The sequence below is a fragment of the Medicago sativa genome, chromosome 3, assembly GCF_051527215.1.
Source record: "Medicago sativa cultivar Bolivia chromosome 3, Bolivia_mono, whole genome shotgun sequence".
Classification (NCBI taxonomy): Eukaryota; Viridiplantae; Streptophyta; class Magnoliopsida; order Fabales; family Fabaceae; genus Medicago; species Medicago sativa.
The window spans coordinates 2,375,253-2,390,628 of NC_140751.1; the positions used below are offsets into that span (position 1 = coordinate 2,375,253).

The 15,376-nt window shown below is 37.8% G+C and overlaps 1 protein-coding gene, 1 long non-coding RNA gene, 1 other non-coding gene and 1 pseudogene across 3 annotated transcripts; 3 read left to right on the forward strand and 1 right to left on the reverse strand.

Moving 5' to 3' along the window:
* The first annotated feature begins 342 nt into the window (after positions 1-342).
* On the forward strand, positions 343-889 carry LOC146934857 (uncharacterized). Its single transcript, XM_085757475.1, has 2 exons — positions 343-384; positions 473-889. The coding sequence occupies exons 1-2, from the start codon at positions 343-345 to the stop codon at positions 887-889; spliced, it is 459 nt and encodes a 152-aa protein (XP_085613601.1).
* Positions 890-3,188: 2,299 nt separating this feature from the next.
* LOC146934858 (uncharacterized) lies at positions 3,189-6,580 on the reverse strand (annotated as a pseudogene).
* Positions 6,581-8,818: 2,238 nt separating this feature from the next.
* Positions 8,819-8,925, forward strand: LOC146934859 (small nucleolar RNA R71). The gene has a single exon (XR_015033676.1). It is a non-coding gene; the product is annotated as a small nucleolar RNA R71 (small nucleolar RNA).
* Positions 8,926-12,166: 3,241 nt separating this feature from the next.
* Positions 12,167-14,854, forward strand: LOC146934860 (uncharacterized). The gene is made up of 2 exons (XR_015033051.1): positions 12,167-12,727; positions 14,639-14,854. It is a non-coding gene; the product is annotated as an uncharacterized LOC146934860 (long non-coding RNA).
* The last annotated feature ends 522 nt before the right edge of the window (positions 14,855-15,376 follow it).

A 15,376-nucleotide genomic window follows, 5' to 3' on the forward strand; every position in this document is an offset into this window, starting at 1 on the left:
ATTTAAATTTTATTTTTTTGTTAACTTTAATTTTTTTTTGTTAACTATTATTTTTTTGTTATATTTTCCATGCGTAATTATTTATAAATGTGATTTGTATGGTTTGTGCAGGCATGGTTTTTGGCGCACTTTCCTAAGTTTTATGTTGTTGATCCAAACCCCGACTATGTTGAGAACTTACCGGTTGTGGCGAGGTGGACGCTTCAGAAGGGTCATGGAGAGGGGGTCACGTATCGGTCATTGCTTGATTGTATTACGTTTGATGACGTATGTAGGAGGCCGAACGAAGGGCACAGGGAGTTCTAGGCTTTCGAGGAGGTATTCTGGTATTCAGGCTGGATTATGTGCGGTGATCGTATGGTGTACTGTCACTTTCCCGAGAGGGTATTGAGGCAGTACGGATACGTCCAGTCCGTCCCTAGACATCCTTCTGATATTGTAGAGCTATATATCACAAGCTGAGATTGTGCAGGCCTTCGTCGACTTCCGCACTCACACGCTTAAGGCGGCTGATTGGGGTGAGCATGCAGGAGAGCATACATGGCGTATGGCAGATGGCTATGTACGATGGTACACCGTTGTGTCTCACCCTCAGATTTTGCCACTTCTTCCGGGAGATATTCTGAGGCCTCCAAATGAGGAGCAGATCGTTGCAGAGCAGTGGGAGCGGTACGAGGCGAGAAGCTCGTCTGATACCTATGACATGGTTAGCGGCGATGTTGCCCATGCGGATGCGTTTTTGGGTCAGGAGGTGATGAGCATGACCCCTCAGCAGTTGTATGCGGCCTTGCATGATGTTAGGCAGCAGATCGCGCCGATCATTACCAGGAGGAGAGCCCAGAGACCGAGGAGGAGGCACCAGCAGCATCAGCAGAACCAAGACCAGTAGTAGGATTAGGACTACTAGTATTTTATGTTTAGGATATATTTTTAGGACTTGGTGTTTATTTTCATGACATTTGGCCGTTTTGTTTGTATTTTCATGACATTTGTTGTTACTTTGTTTCGATGACATTTTTTTTATGACAATTGTTTGTTTCCGTATCATATTTTCAATTTCAATTATGTTGGTAATTTTCTTTGATTAGCTTTATGGTTTGGCATTGAAACAATGTGTTTACAATGTGTAAAAACACATGTAACAGGTTCTGCCTCAACAGGTTCTGCCATTTTATGGCTTCAGGACGCCTCGGTACTTAACTGATGAGGTTTTCCTCGGTAGTTAACTGCAGCCGGTTTCATATTTCCTCGGCAGTTAACTACCGAGGGGTATTTAGGTAAATTACTCGTGTGGCACAGCCTTATGCAATGTGTCAACAACAATTTTCTATTAAAAATCATTATATTTTTTTTTTACTGTATTAGGAGATAAATATTTGTGTCAAATAACTATTTTACTAGTTGCAATTATCTTAGTAAGAAGAGTTCAAGCATTTCTCTTTATGGATGCATCATTTTGATTGAGGTTTTATTTTATTTTTTTTACTATTGATCTAGTTGGAGACCCGGGATTAAACGAACACACATAAAAGGTCCTCACATTAATTGACATTGTTGGGGACTACGACATGGTTGTAAATACCAGATCCTAACTATTGTTTTCACGTGAAATTCCATGTTGTTGCCATGTATTTTAATTGTTTCTATAATATGACAAATGTCTCTGTGTTGTTGTGTTTTTTTTTGTGGTGGCCGGGATTCGAACCCCAGACCTTGTATATTTTATGCATTGTTCATACTCACTGATCTAAGCTCACGAGGACTCTGTGTTGTTGTGTTTGATATACGTGACAATGTTTCCATATGTGTACGTGTTTATTCTGCATGTTTTATTACCTTTAACATGATTTCAAATTATTTATACTTCGTTGTCCATGTTTGGCACTTGCAATGACGCATGTAACCACATGTCTCAGTTGAAGCTTAGAGATTTTGAAAGTCATTGTAGCAATGTATTGAAAGACTTTCATAGTTCTATGTATAATGAATGATGAATGTTGTAAAAATCATTACTTCCAAATGCAATGTGTTGGTCACGTGACGTGACCAACTAAGAATTGCTCTATTTTCAAGCTATATTTTTGTAAAGTCATTTTTTTATTAAAGGTCTAAATTGAAACACTTTTTAAGTTATGCGAATTTGTAAGTATCTGTTTTGTGTAAATGTGATATTCTTGACCGTTTCTAAAAAAGTATTTTTGAAAAACTTCAATTTCATTCACTGCAAATGTTACAGAAACTAATACAAATTTGATATATCTTATTTTGTGGTTTAAGGTGTCACAAATATGACATTCACGATGGTGGAGACGTTACATCAGAATGATTTTCATAATATTATTTGGAGCAAAGTTGTCCCGTTAAAAAATTTGATTTTTGCATGTGTGTTGATAGGCCAAACCGCAAGTGCACGGTCTATCGAAGTAGTAGTAAAAGAGAGTATCGTTCCGCTAGGGAGTTGTTCAATTCAATTAACTTTAGGAGAATGATTAGAGGAAGAGAAAGTTTATAAAAGAGGAGGTTCAGTTGGTTGAAGTAAATAACAATAATAAAAAGAAGTCTTGGGATCATTGGTTCATCGTAATAACGAATCTTTCACAAACAAGCCTTAAACTTATAACCTTACGTTGGTCTTAATTTCTAAAGACAAGTTTCTCTTTAGCCTATCACATCTCCTTTCGGTCTCAGTGAGTGTGTTCCTCCAACAACCACACCTATTTTCATGGGTGATTGCCTTTGGAATCCTTGAAGCTCGAAACTTTATATGTCTCAAGGTTTGCTAGACTATTTTCATGTTTCGCAATCCTTGTCTAGATTCACTTGTTCGAATATCAAAACTCCACTTTCGTTTTATGAATTGATATTTGGAATAATGAATTAACAATTATCAAACCCCCCACTTTCGTTTCTACAGTTTGATAATGGTTAATTCATGTTAAAACGGTGAATCTAGATTAGAAATTAAGGTTACATAAGATTAAGGTTTAAGGCTTGGTTTGATCCGGATTACGTCATTAGACTTATCCAACAATCCCAAGACAAGAGAAGTCTACTCACTCATGTTCATCGTAGACATGGGGAAGAAGAGAGAAAACAATAAAATAACAAGAAAGTAAATAAAATAAAAGAGGAACTTTATTATGAAAACAATTGTCACTATTTGATTCCAAGAATAAAGATGAATGTTTATGATGGAGAGCTACTCTATTTATAGCTTTACAATTGACTTAAAATCTAAGCAACTACAAGGGCTATTCGGTAAAACTAAAACAGAGTAACTTGGGCTTGAAGAAAAGCAGCAAAAGGGCATCTGGAGGGTGGCACGGCCGTGCCACATGTTGGCACGGGCCGTGCCAAGCTTCTGACTTGTGGGAGACATATTTTTGTCTCCGTATCTTTGTATTTTTGTTCCGAATTTTCTCCAGACTCCTTTCTTTTGCTCCAAGACACCTTCCATCATATATTCGTTCCTGAAATATAAAATATGCAATTGTAGTAAAAAGATTCAAAAAGGAAATAAAATTGCAATAAAATCAAATCTCAAATAAAACTAAACTAAATAATGCATAAAAATAGACTAAATATAGACTCATCAAACTCCCCCGCACTTGAATATTTGCTTGTCCTCAAGCAAAAGGCAATAGACATAGCAGCAACAAGAAAGATTAAACATGGCAACACAATTGAAAAACTCATGCCTCTCCTAAGGTTTAATTTCAAAGTACACTAATCACAATCCCAAGCATTCCTTATGAACCTATTCAACCCAACATCAAGTCTTAAGTAAGTGTGTGTGTGTGTGTGTGCAGTCCAACCCTTTTCTTGCTCCTGTATAAGACAGATATTATAAGGAATAGGTTCTATCCTTAATGCTAAAGTAACCGAGAAAAGTCCTTTCTTCATTTCATATAAGAGAGATGGGAATTTATTTAAAATTAATTTAACAATTTAAGCACAAGGGGTTGCAGATTGCTTAGGGGCTATCTATCCTCGTAGGAAGTCTTTTTGGAGGGGATGTCCTTTCCCCCTAGATTCAAGATCACCCTAAGTAATGCTGCAAAATTTTTGTATTCATCTCCGCGTAGGAAGTCTTTTTGGAGAGGGTGTCCTTTCCCCCTAGCTTTGACGAATTTATTTCCTCTTTTGAGGGATTTGGAACTTAAGCTCAAATAGGGAGTCACCACCACAATTAGGAAGTTAGGGATTGTCCTTTCCCCCACATGTTGGTGCATTCTCCCGCCCCATTTTAGTTTAACAATTTATAAATATAACAATAAAGCTCATTAATTATTTCCCACACAAACTTATACTACTTTTACTCTAAAGACTTTTAAGGGTCTAAGTTAACACTAAAGATAGAACGTGCTCCTTAAAATACCTATTCATATATTTACTCAAGGATTGCAACTGAGTGCTTTTCTCATTGGAGAATTTTTCACAATAAAACAAGATGTGGGTATAGCAAGAACACAAGAAACACAAGAAATCACTTTCACGTACAAGAAACAACATTTTTAAGAGAAGACAACAAAAAAATTTATGCCATGATTTCCATTAAAAACAAGCTACTTAACCATGCCTTTTGCTAAGAAAACAAAACAGAGGAATAAAGTTCAAGGGAGTTTGGAACACTACGACTCTAGACACTTTATTAGCCCCCCCCCCCCCCCCCCCCCCCCACACACACACACACACACTTAGGGGAAGCATTGTCCTCAATGATTCAAAAGAAAAGAAAATTAAAAGAAAAGAAGAAGAAGTAGAAGAAGAAGAAGAAGAAGAAGAAAGAGTAGAAGGGGAAGAAGAAGGAGAAGAAGAGATAACGGTAGAGAGGAAGAGGAAAGCTAACAATTTATTGAGGTCCATAAGGAGGACCTTGGAGATGAAGGTGTTGCATCATCTGGCGGAGCATCTCATTGTTTTCTTGTGTTAAGCGGTTGCCCCTTTGGACATCATTCCTTAGTCCAGAGATTTCAACACCTTGCCTTTGTTGCTCGGTGCTTATCCTCTCAACCTCGGTGCGCATCCATGCCCATCTTTCATTGTCGTTTAGCTCACCGGCTTCTTGGTCATGGTGCTCTCCCTCATGGTGCGAGTGAGCACCTTCTCCTTCATCAAGATTTTGCTCTTCATGTACCTGTTCATTATCAACATACATCAAATTTTCCTCCACCTCGGTGTTAGTACGAGATGGGTTAGGAAGCAAAAATAGAATAGGTACATTGAGTTTAAGGGCATATTGCATGGGTGGATGAAGTTTGATTATTTTCATAGAGATTAGTGTCTCTATGTTAAGCCTATTGTTGCCCTCAATTTGATTAATCCCCTCCTCCTCACTTACTCCAAACTTCCTAGCAATGAATGTAATAACACCACCCACCACTATATCAGCTACATAATTAGGCTTAGCTCATATGGAGGCAAGGTAATCAAGCATGTAAAAACAAGTATTCACGGGATTATTATTAAGTATAGCCCAAAGCATGAAGAGTTCATCTGTCCTACATGTTCCTACTTCTTTCCTACCCCAAATGGTACAAGCCATCACTCTTTGGAGGTACCTAAGCACTGGATTGTGAATGTTACTAGCCTTGTTGTTACGTGAAACATATTGATTTAAACCGGTGATGCGTTTCCAAAAGCTAGCAGGGTCATATTGTTCCGGCTTTATAGCTTGATTCCAAGAGTCATGGATGAACCCCGCATTAGATTATTTAGGGAAGAGAGTATCTTTCCTTGTCTTGAACTTATAAATAGTGAAAGATTCAAAAAGATTAAGGTTTTAGGCTAATGGAACCACTCCAAAACACCTAGCTATGTATGTAATGATGCCACCCACCACTATGTCTCCTTTACCGGCTGGTCTAGTACCTACGAAGTCTAGGTAGTCAATCAAATAGAAACAAGTGTTGACAGGGTGGTTATAGAGCATTGCCCACAATATGAAGAGCTCATCGGTTCTAGTGTTCCCTAGCTCGGTTCTACCCCAAATAGTGCAAGCCATTACCCTTTGAAGGTACCTAAGTACGGGGTTGTGAATGTTGCTAGCTTTATTGGCTCTAGTGACGAAGGTTGTAAGGCCGGTGATGCGTTCCCAAAAGGAAGCGGGATGATAGGCATCCGGCTTTAGACTAGGATCCCAATGATCATGGATATACCCCTCGTTTGCAAAGCCTAAGGCATCACAAAAGTGATGTAGAGACATATCATAATCAATATTCATTAGCCTAAAAGAAACTCTATGATTAGGGTTATCAAAATTCAGCCTATCTTTAGTAAAAATAATGGAACTCAAAAACTCATAGGTAAAATTCTCATAACCCTTCATAGGTTTCAACATATCAGTCCAACCTAGCCTTCCTATCAGCCTATAAACATCATCTCTAAGCTCTAGCACATTTAAAGTATGAGAATCAGGATATCTAGAAGGATGCAAAGGTTTAGAGATTAGAGTTTTGTACATGTCCCTTTGCTTGTTGTCTTTGAACTGGATTCCATGATTCTTGACTTGTGTTTGCCTCTTTGGAGGGGGTCCTCCGGAAGATCTTGCTGGTTCCTTGCCACTTCTTCTTGAAGCCATTGACCTTAGGTTGACTTTTGTGTGGATTGGTTGAAGGTTAGGGTTTTGGAAGATTTATGGTGGAAAGGATTGGTTTAGGGTTGGGTTTTATGTTTGAGTAAGGTTTATGAGTTTATTTGTGGAGTTTGGTTAAGGATTTGTGGTTTTTGGGTTAGGTTTTGAGTGAATAGGGTCTGGTGAATTATGGGATTGGGTGGATGAAAGTTGTTTTTGATTGGCGGTTTGTGTTTTGAATGGAGTTTGGGATTGATTTGTGGAAGAATTGGATTAATTTGGTGGAGTTTTGATGGAGATATGAACGTTTGAGGTGTGATGGTTATGGAGGTTTTAGAGAGAAGTTTGAAGGTAGAGAGAGGTTTAATTTTGAGAATGAATGAAGAAGAAGAGAAAAATTGTGGTTATAGGCAACAAGAAGTCGGGCACGGCCGTGCCACCCTTGGCACGGACCGTGCCAACCTTCTGGACACAGGGGCTTCAAAAATTTTCAACTTTCTCGAATCATACTCCGACAATTACCTACAAAACACTTAAAACAAAGAAAAACAAACAAAATAAAGCAAATAAATGCGTGGGTTGCCTCCCACAAAGCGCTCGTTTAAAGTCATTAGCTTGACGGTTAGAAAGAGTCCTTAGAATGGATCAAAGAGATCATGTTGTGTAGATGACGCTATGAAACGTTCTTTCACATCATGATCTTCAAGCACGCAACAAGAGTAAAGAGAAAGACCTTTCATAACATTTTCCAACTCAAAGCCTACCATTTTATCACCCACTTGAAAGACAATCCTACCATTTTTAACATCAACAAGAGCTCCCGCAGTGGCGAGGAAAGGTCTACCTAGGATTATGTGGACGTCATCGTCCTCTTCAATGTCAATGACCACAAAATCAGTTGGGATGTATATCCCTTCTATCTTAACAGGTATGTCCTCAACGAATCTGGCTAGTTTCATGGTAGAACGATCAACTAACTTTAACACTATCTCGGTAGGTTTCAACTCTCCTATTCCCATCCTCTTAAAGAGGGACAAAGGCAGCAAACAAACACTAGCTCCTAAGTCACACAAGGCTTTGTTTATGGTTTCATTCCCAATTTCACAAGGTATCGCAAAGCTACCTGGATCTCTAAGCTTAGAGGGTGTCTTCTGAATGATTGCACTAGCGTCCTTAGCCAAGGCTATTGTCTCATCATGCTCTATAGTCTCTTTCTTTGAAAAAAATTTCTTTAAAATCTTAGCATATAGAGGCATCCGAGACAAAGCTTCTGCAAAAGGAAGTTTAATGCAAATTTTCCTAAGTATATTCATAATTTTTTTAAATTTACCCTCCAAGTTAAGCTTAGCAAGATTTAAAGGGGATGGAGTTTTGTTCTCATCAAGTGGTTTCACAGTTTCATCACCTAAAAGCTTGACACTTTCTTTCCCCATGTTTTTAACCTTAGCAATAGTTTCTCCTAACTTACTACCCCCGAAAGAAATAACATTGACATGGGCTTTAGGGTTGGCTTCGGTTTGACCAGGAAAGACTCCGGTGTTTGAGAAAGGGTGGCCACTTGTTGGGCCACTTGCGAAATTTGGGTTTCAAGCATCTTAGAGTGAGTAGCAATAGAATCAACTTTGGTGGTGAGTTTGGAAAGAGAATCGTTTAGAAATCCGGTTTGGTTTTTAAGTTCTTGAAGCTGCTTATTTTGGTCGGCGATAGAATTTTCCAACAAAATTTCCAAATTGGATTTCTGAGCGACTCTCTGGTTGATTGCATAGCCAGGTGGTGCTACTTGTCCATAGGGATTTTGATTTTTGTAAAAGTTTTGATTTTGTCTCATCCCTTGGTTGTATTGAGCGTAGTTCATTTTCTCAACACCACTAATAGCACTACCTAGTTGGAAATCAACACCAACATGACCAGTTATACCACAAATTTCACAAGAAGGAGATGTAGAAGCAGAAGTGACAGCACTAACATTTAATTTTTCAAATTTTTGGGTTAGTGCATCAATCTTAGAAGCAAGGTGATCATAGTTAGAGACTTCGTACATACTGCCTCCTTTTTGGAGGATGAAGAACTAGCGATGGCTCTCTCGTCGGTCCATTTGTAATGATTTTGAGTCATGTCTTCAATCAAGGCATATGCCTCCGTGTAGTTCTTGTTCATTAGAGCTCCACCTGCAGCTGCATCAACAGACATCTTAGTGGTATAAAACAAGCCATTATAAAAGGTGTGGACTATGAGCACTTCTCTAAACCATGGTGGGGTCAAAGTCTAAGCAATTCCTTGAACCGCTCCCACGCATCATATAGAGATTCCCCATCTTTTTTATTGAACCGTGTGATTTGGTCCCTTAGTTTGGCAGTTTTAGAGGGGGGAAGAATCGGGCAATGAATGCTTGCCTCATTTGATCCCATGAAGTAATGGAACCGACTTCAAGGGAATGGAACCAAGCGCTAGCTCTATCGCTTAAGGAAAAGGGAAAGAGGTGAAGACTTACGGCCTCTTGGTTCTCCTTTAGGGTTCCACTAATTCGTAGGAAAACAGAGATGTGAAGATTGGGATCCTCGGTGGGGGATCCCGAAAGCTGATTTTGCTGCACCAAGTTAAGTAGGGCAGGCTTGATTTCAAAGTTGTCATCCTCAACCGTTGGGTACACAATAACAGCTTGTGGCTCAGCCATAGAGGGCGTTGCATACTCTTTGAGAGTGCGATCAGGCAGTGTTATTTCGTGCGTCTCTCTTTCTTTTATGCAAAAACCTTTCGATCTCGGGAATGAGTATCACTCGATTTCTGGATCTTCGCATAAAAAATTGAGAACCCAAGAAGCTAACGATAACAGAAAGAAAAGAAAAAAGTAAAAGAAGAAAAAGAAAAAGAAGAGAATTCTAATCACTAAGAAAAAGTTAATTAAATTAGTTAACTCCCCGGCAACGGCGCCAAAAACTTGATAGGTCAAACTGCAAGTGCACGGTCTATCGAAGTAGTAGTAAAACAGAGTATCGTTCCGCTAGGGAGTTGTTCAATTCAATTAACTTTAAGAGAATGATTAGAGGAAGAGAAAGTTTATAAAAGAGGAGGTTCAGTTGGTTGAAGTAAATAACAATAACAAAAAGAAGCCTTGGGATCATTGGTTCATCGTAATAACGAATCTTTCACAAACAAGCCTTAAACTTATAACCTTACGTTGGCCTTAATTTCTAAAGACAAGTTTCTCTTTAGCCTATCACATCTCCTTTCGGTCTCAGTGAGTGTGTTCCTCCAACAACCACACCTATTTTCATGGGTGATTGCCTTTGGAATCCTTGAAGCTCGAAACTTTATATGTCTCAAGGTTTGCTAGACTATTTTCATGTTTCGCAATCCTTGTCTCGATTCACTTGTTCGAATATCAAAACTTCACTTTCGTTTTATGAATTGATATTTGGAATAATGAATTAACAATTATCAAACCCTCCACTTTCGTTTCTACAATTTGATAATGGTTAATTCATGTTAAAACGGTGAATCTAGATTAGAAATTAAGGTTACATAAGATTAAGGTTTAAGGCTTGGTTTGATCCGGATTACGTCATTAGACTTATCCAACAATCCCAATACAAGAGAAGTCTACTCACTCATGTTCATTGTAGACATGGGGGAAGAAGAGAGAAAGCAATAAAATAACAAGAAAGTAAATAAAATAAAAGAGGAACTTTATTATGAAAACAATTGTCACTATTTGATTCCAAGAATAAAGATGAATGTTTATGATGGAGAGCTACTCTATTTATAGCTTTACAATTGACTTAAAATCTAAGCAACTACAAGGGCTATTCGGTAAAACTAAAACATAGTAACTTGGGCTTGAAGAAAAGCAGCAAAAGGGCATATGGAGGGTGGCACGGCCGTGCCACATGTTGGCACGGGCCGTGCCAAGCTTCTGACTTGTGGGAGACATATTTTTGTCTCTGTATCTTTGTATTTTTGTTCCGAATTTTCTCCAGACTCCTTTCTTTTGCTCCAAGACAACTTCCATCATATATTCGTTCCTGAAATATAAAATATGCAATTGTAGTAAAAAGATTCAAAAAGGAAATAAAATTGCAATAAAATCAAATCAAATCTTAAATAAAACTAAACTAAATAATGCATAAAAATAGACTAAATATAGACTCATCATGTGTAGGGTAGGCATCCTCTGCACATGCGGGTGATGCGATGTGGCTTACCGTAAACTAGATGATAGACTAGAGATCATTCGGAAAGGATCTCCCTCGAGGGGGTGATAGGCCAAACCACAAGTGCACGGTCTATCGAAGTAATAGTAGTAAAAGAGTATCGTTCCGCTAGGGAGTTATGAATTCGATTAACTTTTAGAGAATGATTAGAAAAGAAGAAAGATTATAAAATAGGGGGTTTTTAAATAAGAGAAAATAACAATAATAAGATAAAAGGAGCCTTGGGATTATTGGTTCATCCTAATGACAAATCCTTCGCAAGCAAACCCTTAAACTTATAATCTTACGTTAGTCCCAATTTCTAAAGACAAGTTTCTCTTAAGCGTATCAAAGCTTCTCTCGAAGTCAGTGAGTGTATCCCTCCAACAACCACACCTATTCTCATGGGTGATTGCCTTTGGGACCCTTGAAGATCGAAACTTTATATGTCTCAAGGTTTGCTAGACTATTCTCATGTTTCGCAAACCTTGTCTAAATTCACTTGTTCGAATATCAAAGTTCCGCGTTCGCTTTATGAATTGATATTTGAGATAATGAATTAACAATTATCAAACCCTCCGCGTTCGCTTCCACAGTTTGATAATGGTTAATTCATGTTAAAGCGGTGAATTTAGATTAGAAATTAGGGTTACATAAAATTATGGTTTAAGGCTTGGCTTGATCCGGATTACGTCATTAGACTTATCCAACAATCCCAAGACAAAGAAATCTACTCACTAACGTTCATTGTAGATATGGAGAAGAAGAGGAAGAAGAACATAAAATAAAAGAACAATAAAATAAAAGTGAACTTTTATTCAAAGAAACAATTGTCACATATTATTTCCAAGAACAAAAGATGAATATTTGTGATGGAGAGATACTCTATTTATAGCTTTACAATTGACTTAAAATCTAAGCAACTATAAGGGCATTCCGGTAAAACTAAAATAGGGTAACTTGGCCTTCAAGCAAAAGCAGCAAAAGCAGTCCTGGGAGGTGGCACGGGCCGTGCCAAGCTTCTGACTTGGGGGCTTTATATTTTTCTTCCGAATCTTTCGTATTTTTGCTCCAAATCAGCTCCAAACTCCTTTCTCTTGCTCCAAGACACCTTCCATCCAATATTTGTTCCTGAAATATAAAATATGCAATTGAAGTAAAATAGTTCAAAAAGGAAATAATATTTAAATAAAATAAAACTAAATCTAATTAAAACGAAACTAAATAACGCATAAAAATAGACTAAATATAGACTCATCAAACTCCCCCACACTTGAATCCTTGCTTGTCCTCAAGCAAAAGGCAATGGACATAGCGGCAATAAAAAGATTAATCATGGCAATGCAATTGAAAACAACATGTCTCTTTGAAGGTTTTGTTTCAAGTATGTAACAGCCCGATTTTCGCTAGTTTTATTTTATTATTTATTTATGTGTGTTATATGTGCTCTTATGTGATTATTTGCCTCTGTGTGTATTTTTGGTTGGGAATCGTAGAATTCGGTGTTAGAAGGGTATTTTAGTCATTTTGGACTTAGGGGCATTTTGGTCATTTTGAGGGCAGTGGCAATTTTGTAATTTTGCAGAAAGTTATTTTTTTTTTTTAGTGTTTAGTGGAAGTTATTATTTTACCAAGTTACTAGAGAGGGTGTAGTAATTATTTTAATTACCGTTAAGTGACCATTAGTGTTATATTTTACCGGTAAGTGAGTAGTAACATTTTTGAGGTTGAATTAGAAATGGGTTAGGCCCATTAAGGTTTGTGAGATAAGCCCATTAAGTGAGCCTTTATAAGCTAATGTTAGTGAGAAGAGATAGGGTTACAACATTTTCATTTCATTTTTCATTTGAGAAGAGAAGAGATAGAGGCTAGAGAGAAGAACAAGTGCAAGGGTTAGAGGCAAGAGGGATTCATCATCTAGGAGCTAAATTGAAGCTTGGGTTAGAGAATCTTGGTGCTAGAGGTAAGAGCGTTAGGTTTCAACCATAATTCATCTCTTTTTCTTTTTACCCATTTTATGAAATTGATGAATTGAACCTAATTGATTGTAAATTCGTGTTCATGTTTTGATGCAATGTTTGGGTATGTAAATTAAATGTTAATTGAGTTGTTGATGATGAAATTACATACTTAAGTTGTGGTTATATGTATGCTTTGCATTTTTGTCTAAAAATGATGATATGAAGTGTTGTTGTGATGAATTGTTGATGAATTCATGATGTTTAGCTGCTGTTGTTGTTGAGAGATGTTGTTGTTGATGATTAAAACATTGGGTAATCATAATTGGAGAGTTTGATATGACTTTGTGTTGTTTTGTTTGAAGTTTGATGAGAAATGGGTCAAATGATGATTTTTGTTGTAAGGATGTTTTGATGCAAGTTTTACATGATTTTGAGTGTCTTTTCATGTTTAGAAATGTTTAAACAAACTTTGGGATCAAATTTGAGCTTTGGGAAGTCAAAATTGGGGTTTTGGGGTGAAAAAGTGAGTTTTTCTCGTAACAGGACTGTCCCAACTCGCCACAGCGAGTGGGAGGCGAGTTGGAGGCGAGCAGGAGGTGCTCCCTGTGAGCTTACTCGCCTCGCGAGTAGATTTACTCGCCACGGCGAGCTGCACAGTGGCAGCATCCCCTATTTCACGTTCTTGCGTCTTTTTCCCTCGTTTCTGTTTTGAATTGGCTTTCGGTGTAAACATGAAAGTTGTAGATAATTTTGTTAGCTTTCCAATGGATTTGGTTTGACTTGAAAATGATTCTTGATTTTTGAGTTATGAGGCAAATACTCCAAGGTGGTCTTGGTGAAATTTTACAAAAATTCCGCATAACTACTCTTAAGTCTACCCAAACCTTATGGATTGGTTCCAAACTTCAAACTTATATTTTATGAGTTCAATTAAGGTGTTTAGTAGTATTTAAACTATGATGTGAGGGATTTAACTTGTTTTACTTAGACAATGGAAAATTTCTTGAAAAGTGTTTCGGTGAGACGAACTTTGTGATTTTTATGAATTCATCGTATTTGGCCGATGAAATGCTTATGTAATCTCTACTGCACATATGTGTGACTTGAGAGGATACATGGCATAGGCAATTGAACTCGTTTACTTGGTTTTGGCTTAGGTGCTCAATTATTTTCAATATTGTGATTTTTGAGACGAACTTGATTGAAAATGATCATTGAGGGCCAATTGCTTATGAACCCTCTATGATTAGATTGATATGATTATGAGATGATGTATGAATGGTTGTTAGGTGATGAATATGATGTTTGTGATCATATGTTGTAATTGTTCTTTTATTTGGAATGTAAGGAACTATGTGGAGATATGAACTATATGATATAGTCAAATGATGATTATAGCCGTTGACTTATAGCCGTTGATTATAGCCGTTGAATTGTTGTGAACATATGCATAGTGAATTGAGTCATATGTTCATGCATCATATGTCGTGTTGGATGTTATGTCCATATTGTCGTTGACTATAGCCGTTGATAATGATGTTTTTGTTGCATCATGGGTGACGACCTTGAGGAGAATTGGTACCACATGCATCTAGATGAGTCTAGAGCCATTGCATACTTGTTGGTGAATTGAAATACGTTTGAGTTGCGAATGATGATTGAATTTGTTAATTGTTGATTAAGATGGTTGATTTTGTGATGTGTGTATGATACACTTGTGGATATGAATTTGAGATGTTGATATTGAACGATGTGAATGTTAAGAATACTTGTGAATATGTGTGTAGTTTGTTATTCATCGTTCTTAAATGTATCTTTCATTCTCAAAGTTTCTTGTTAATTTTAAGTGGATTATGATGATGTAAGGCTAACCCTCAGTGGTTTACCACCTACCTTTCCGTATGGACGGGTAGATGGAGTGCAGGATGCTTAGTTGTTGCTTGTTGATGCCGAGGAGTGGAGTTCCTCTTTTTCATGCAAAGTGTCTAGATTAGGGCTCTGATCTAGGATAGTCTTTGCATGTTGTTTATTTGACTTTGTATTTCGGAGTTGTTGAGATATTCTGTTATTTGAGATTTGGATGATACATTTGTATTTAGTTTGGAGATCCAGAGATTGTTTATGAATTATATGTTGTTCCGCTGCTATGTGTTGTAACATGATCCTTATGCATGTATGAATTGTGGTTATTCGGAGACGTAGCATCTATTTCTAGAATATTTCTGATGTATTCGCGCGTTTTACCGCTTAATAGAAATAGGGTGTTACAAGTTGGTATCAGAGCCTGGTTAGTCTTGTCCGGACTATTGGACTAGTAGACTAGTATTCGTTGGTTGATTTTTCCTGTTGGTATACGAACGGTAATGAGTTACCTTCGATACTTGTTTGTTGTGCTGTTGTCCTTATCTGTTGGTTTGGTTTTGGTGTAGAAGTGAGATGGCTGGTGGTAGAGATGATGCGGCGATTGCGCAGGCTTTGGCTTCGATGGCTCAGGTGTTGGCTCAGGCTAATGAGCAGGAGGCGGTTGGTCATCGTGATCCTGGTGAGGCGGAGGAGCGGATCGTTTCTTGCGAAACAGTCCACCGACATTCAAAGGTAGATATGATCCAGATGGAGCTCAGGCATGGGTGCAAGCCATGGAGAGGATCTTT

What these genes read in the sequence shown, in the direction of transcription:
- LOC146934857 (XM_085757475.1), top strand. Translation starts at nt 343, where the DNA reads ATGTGCGGTGATCGTATGGTGTACTGTCACTTTCCCGAGAGG. An exon ending in ACTGTCACTTTCCCGAGAGG is followed by an intron (nt 385 to 472) that starts GTATTGAGGCAG and finishes GAGATTGTGCAG; the next exon opens with GCCTTCGTCGACTTCCGCAC.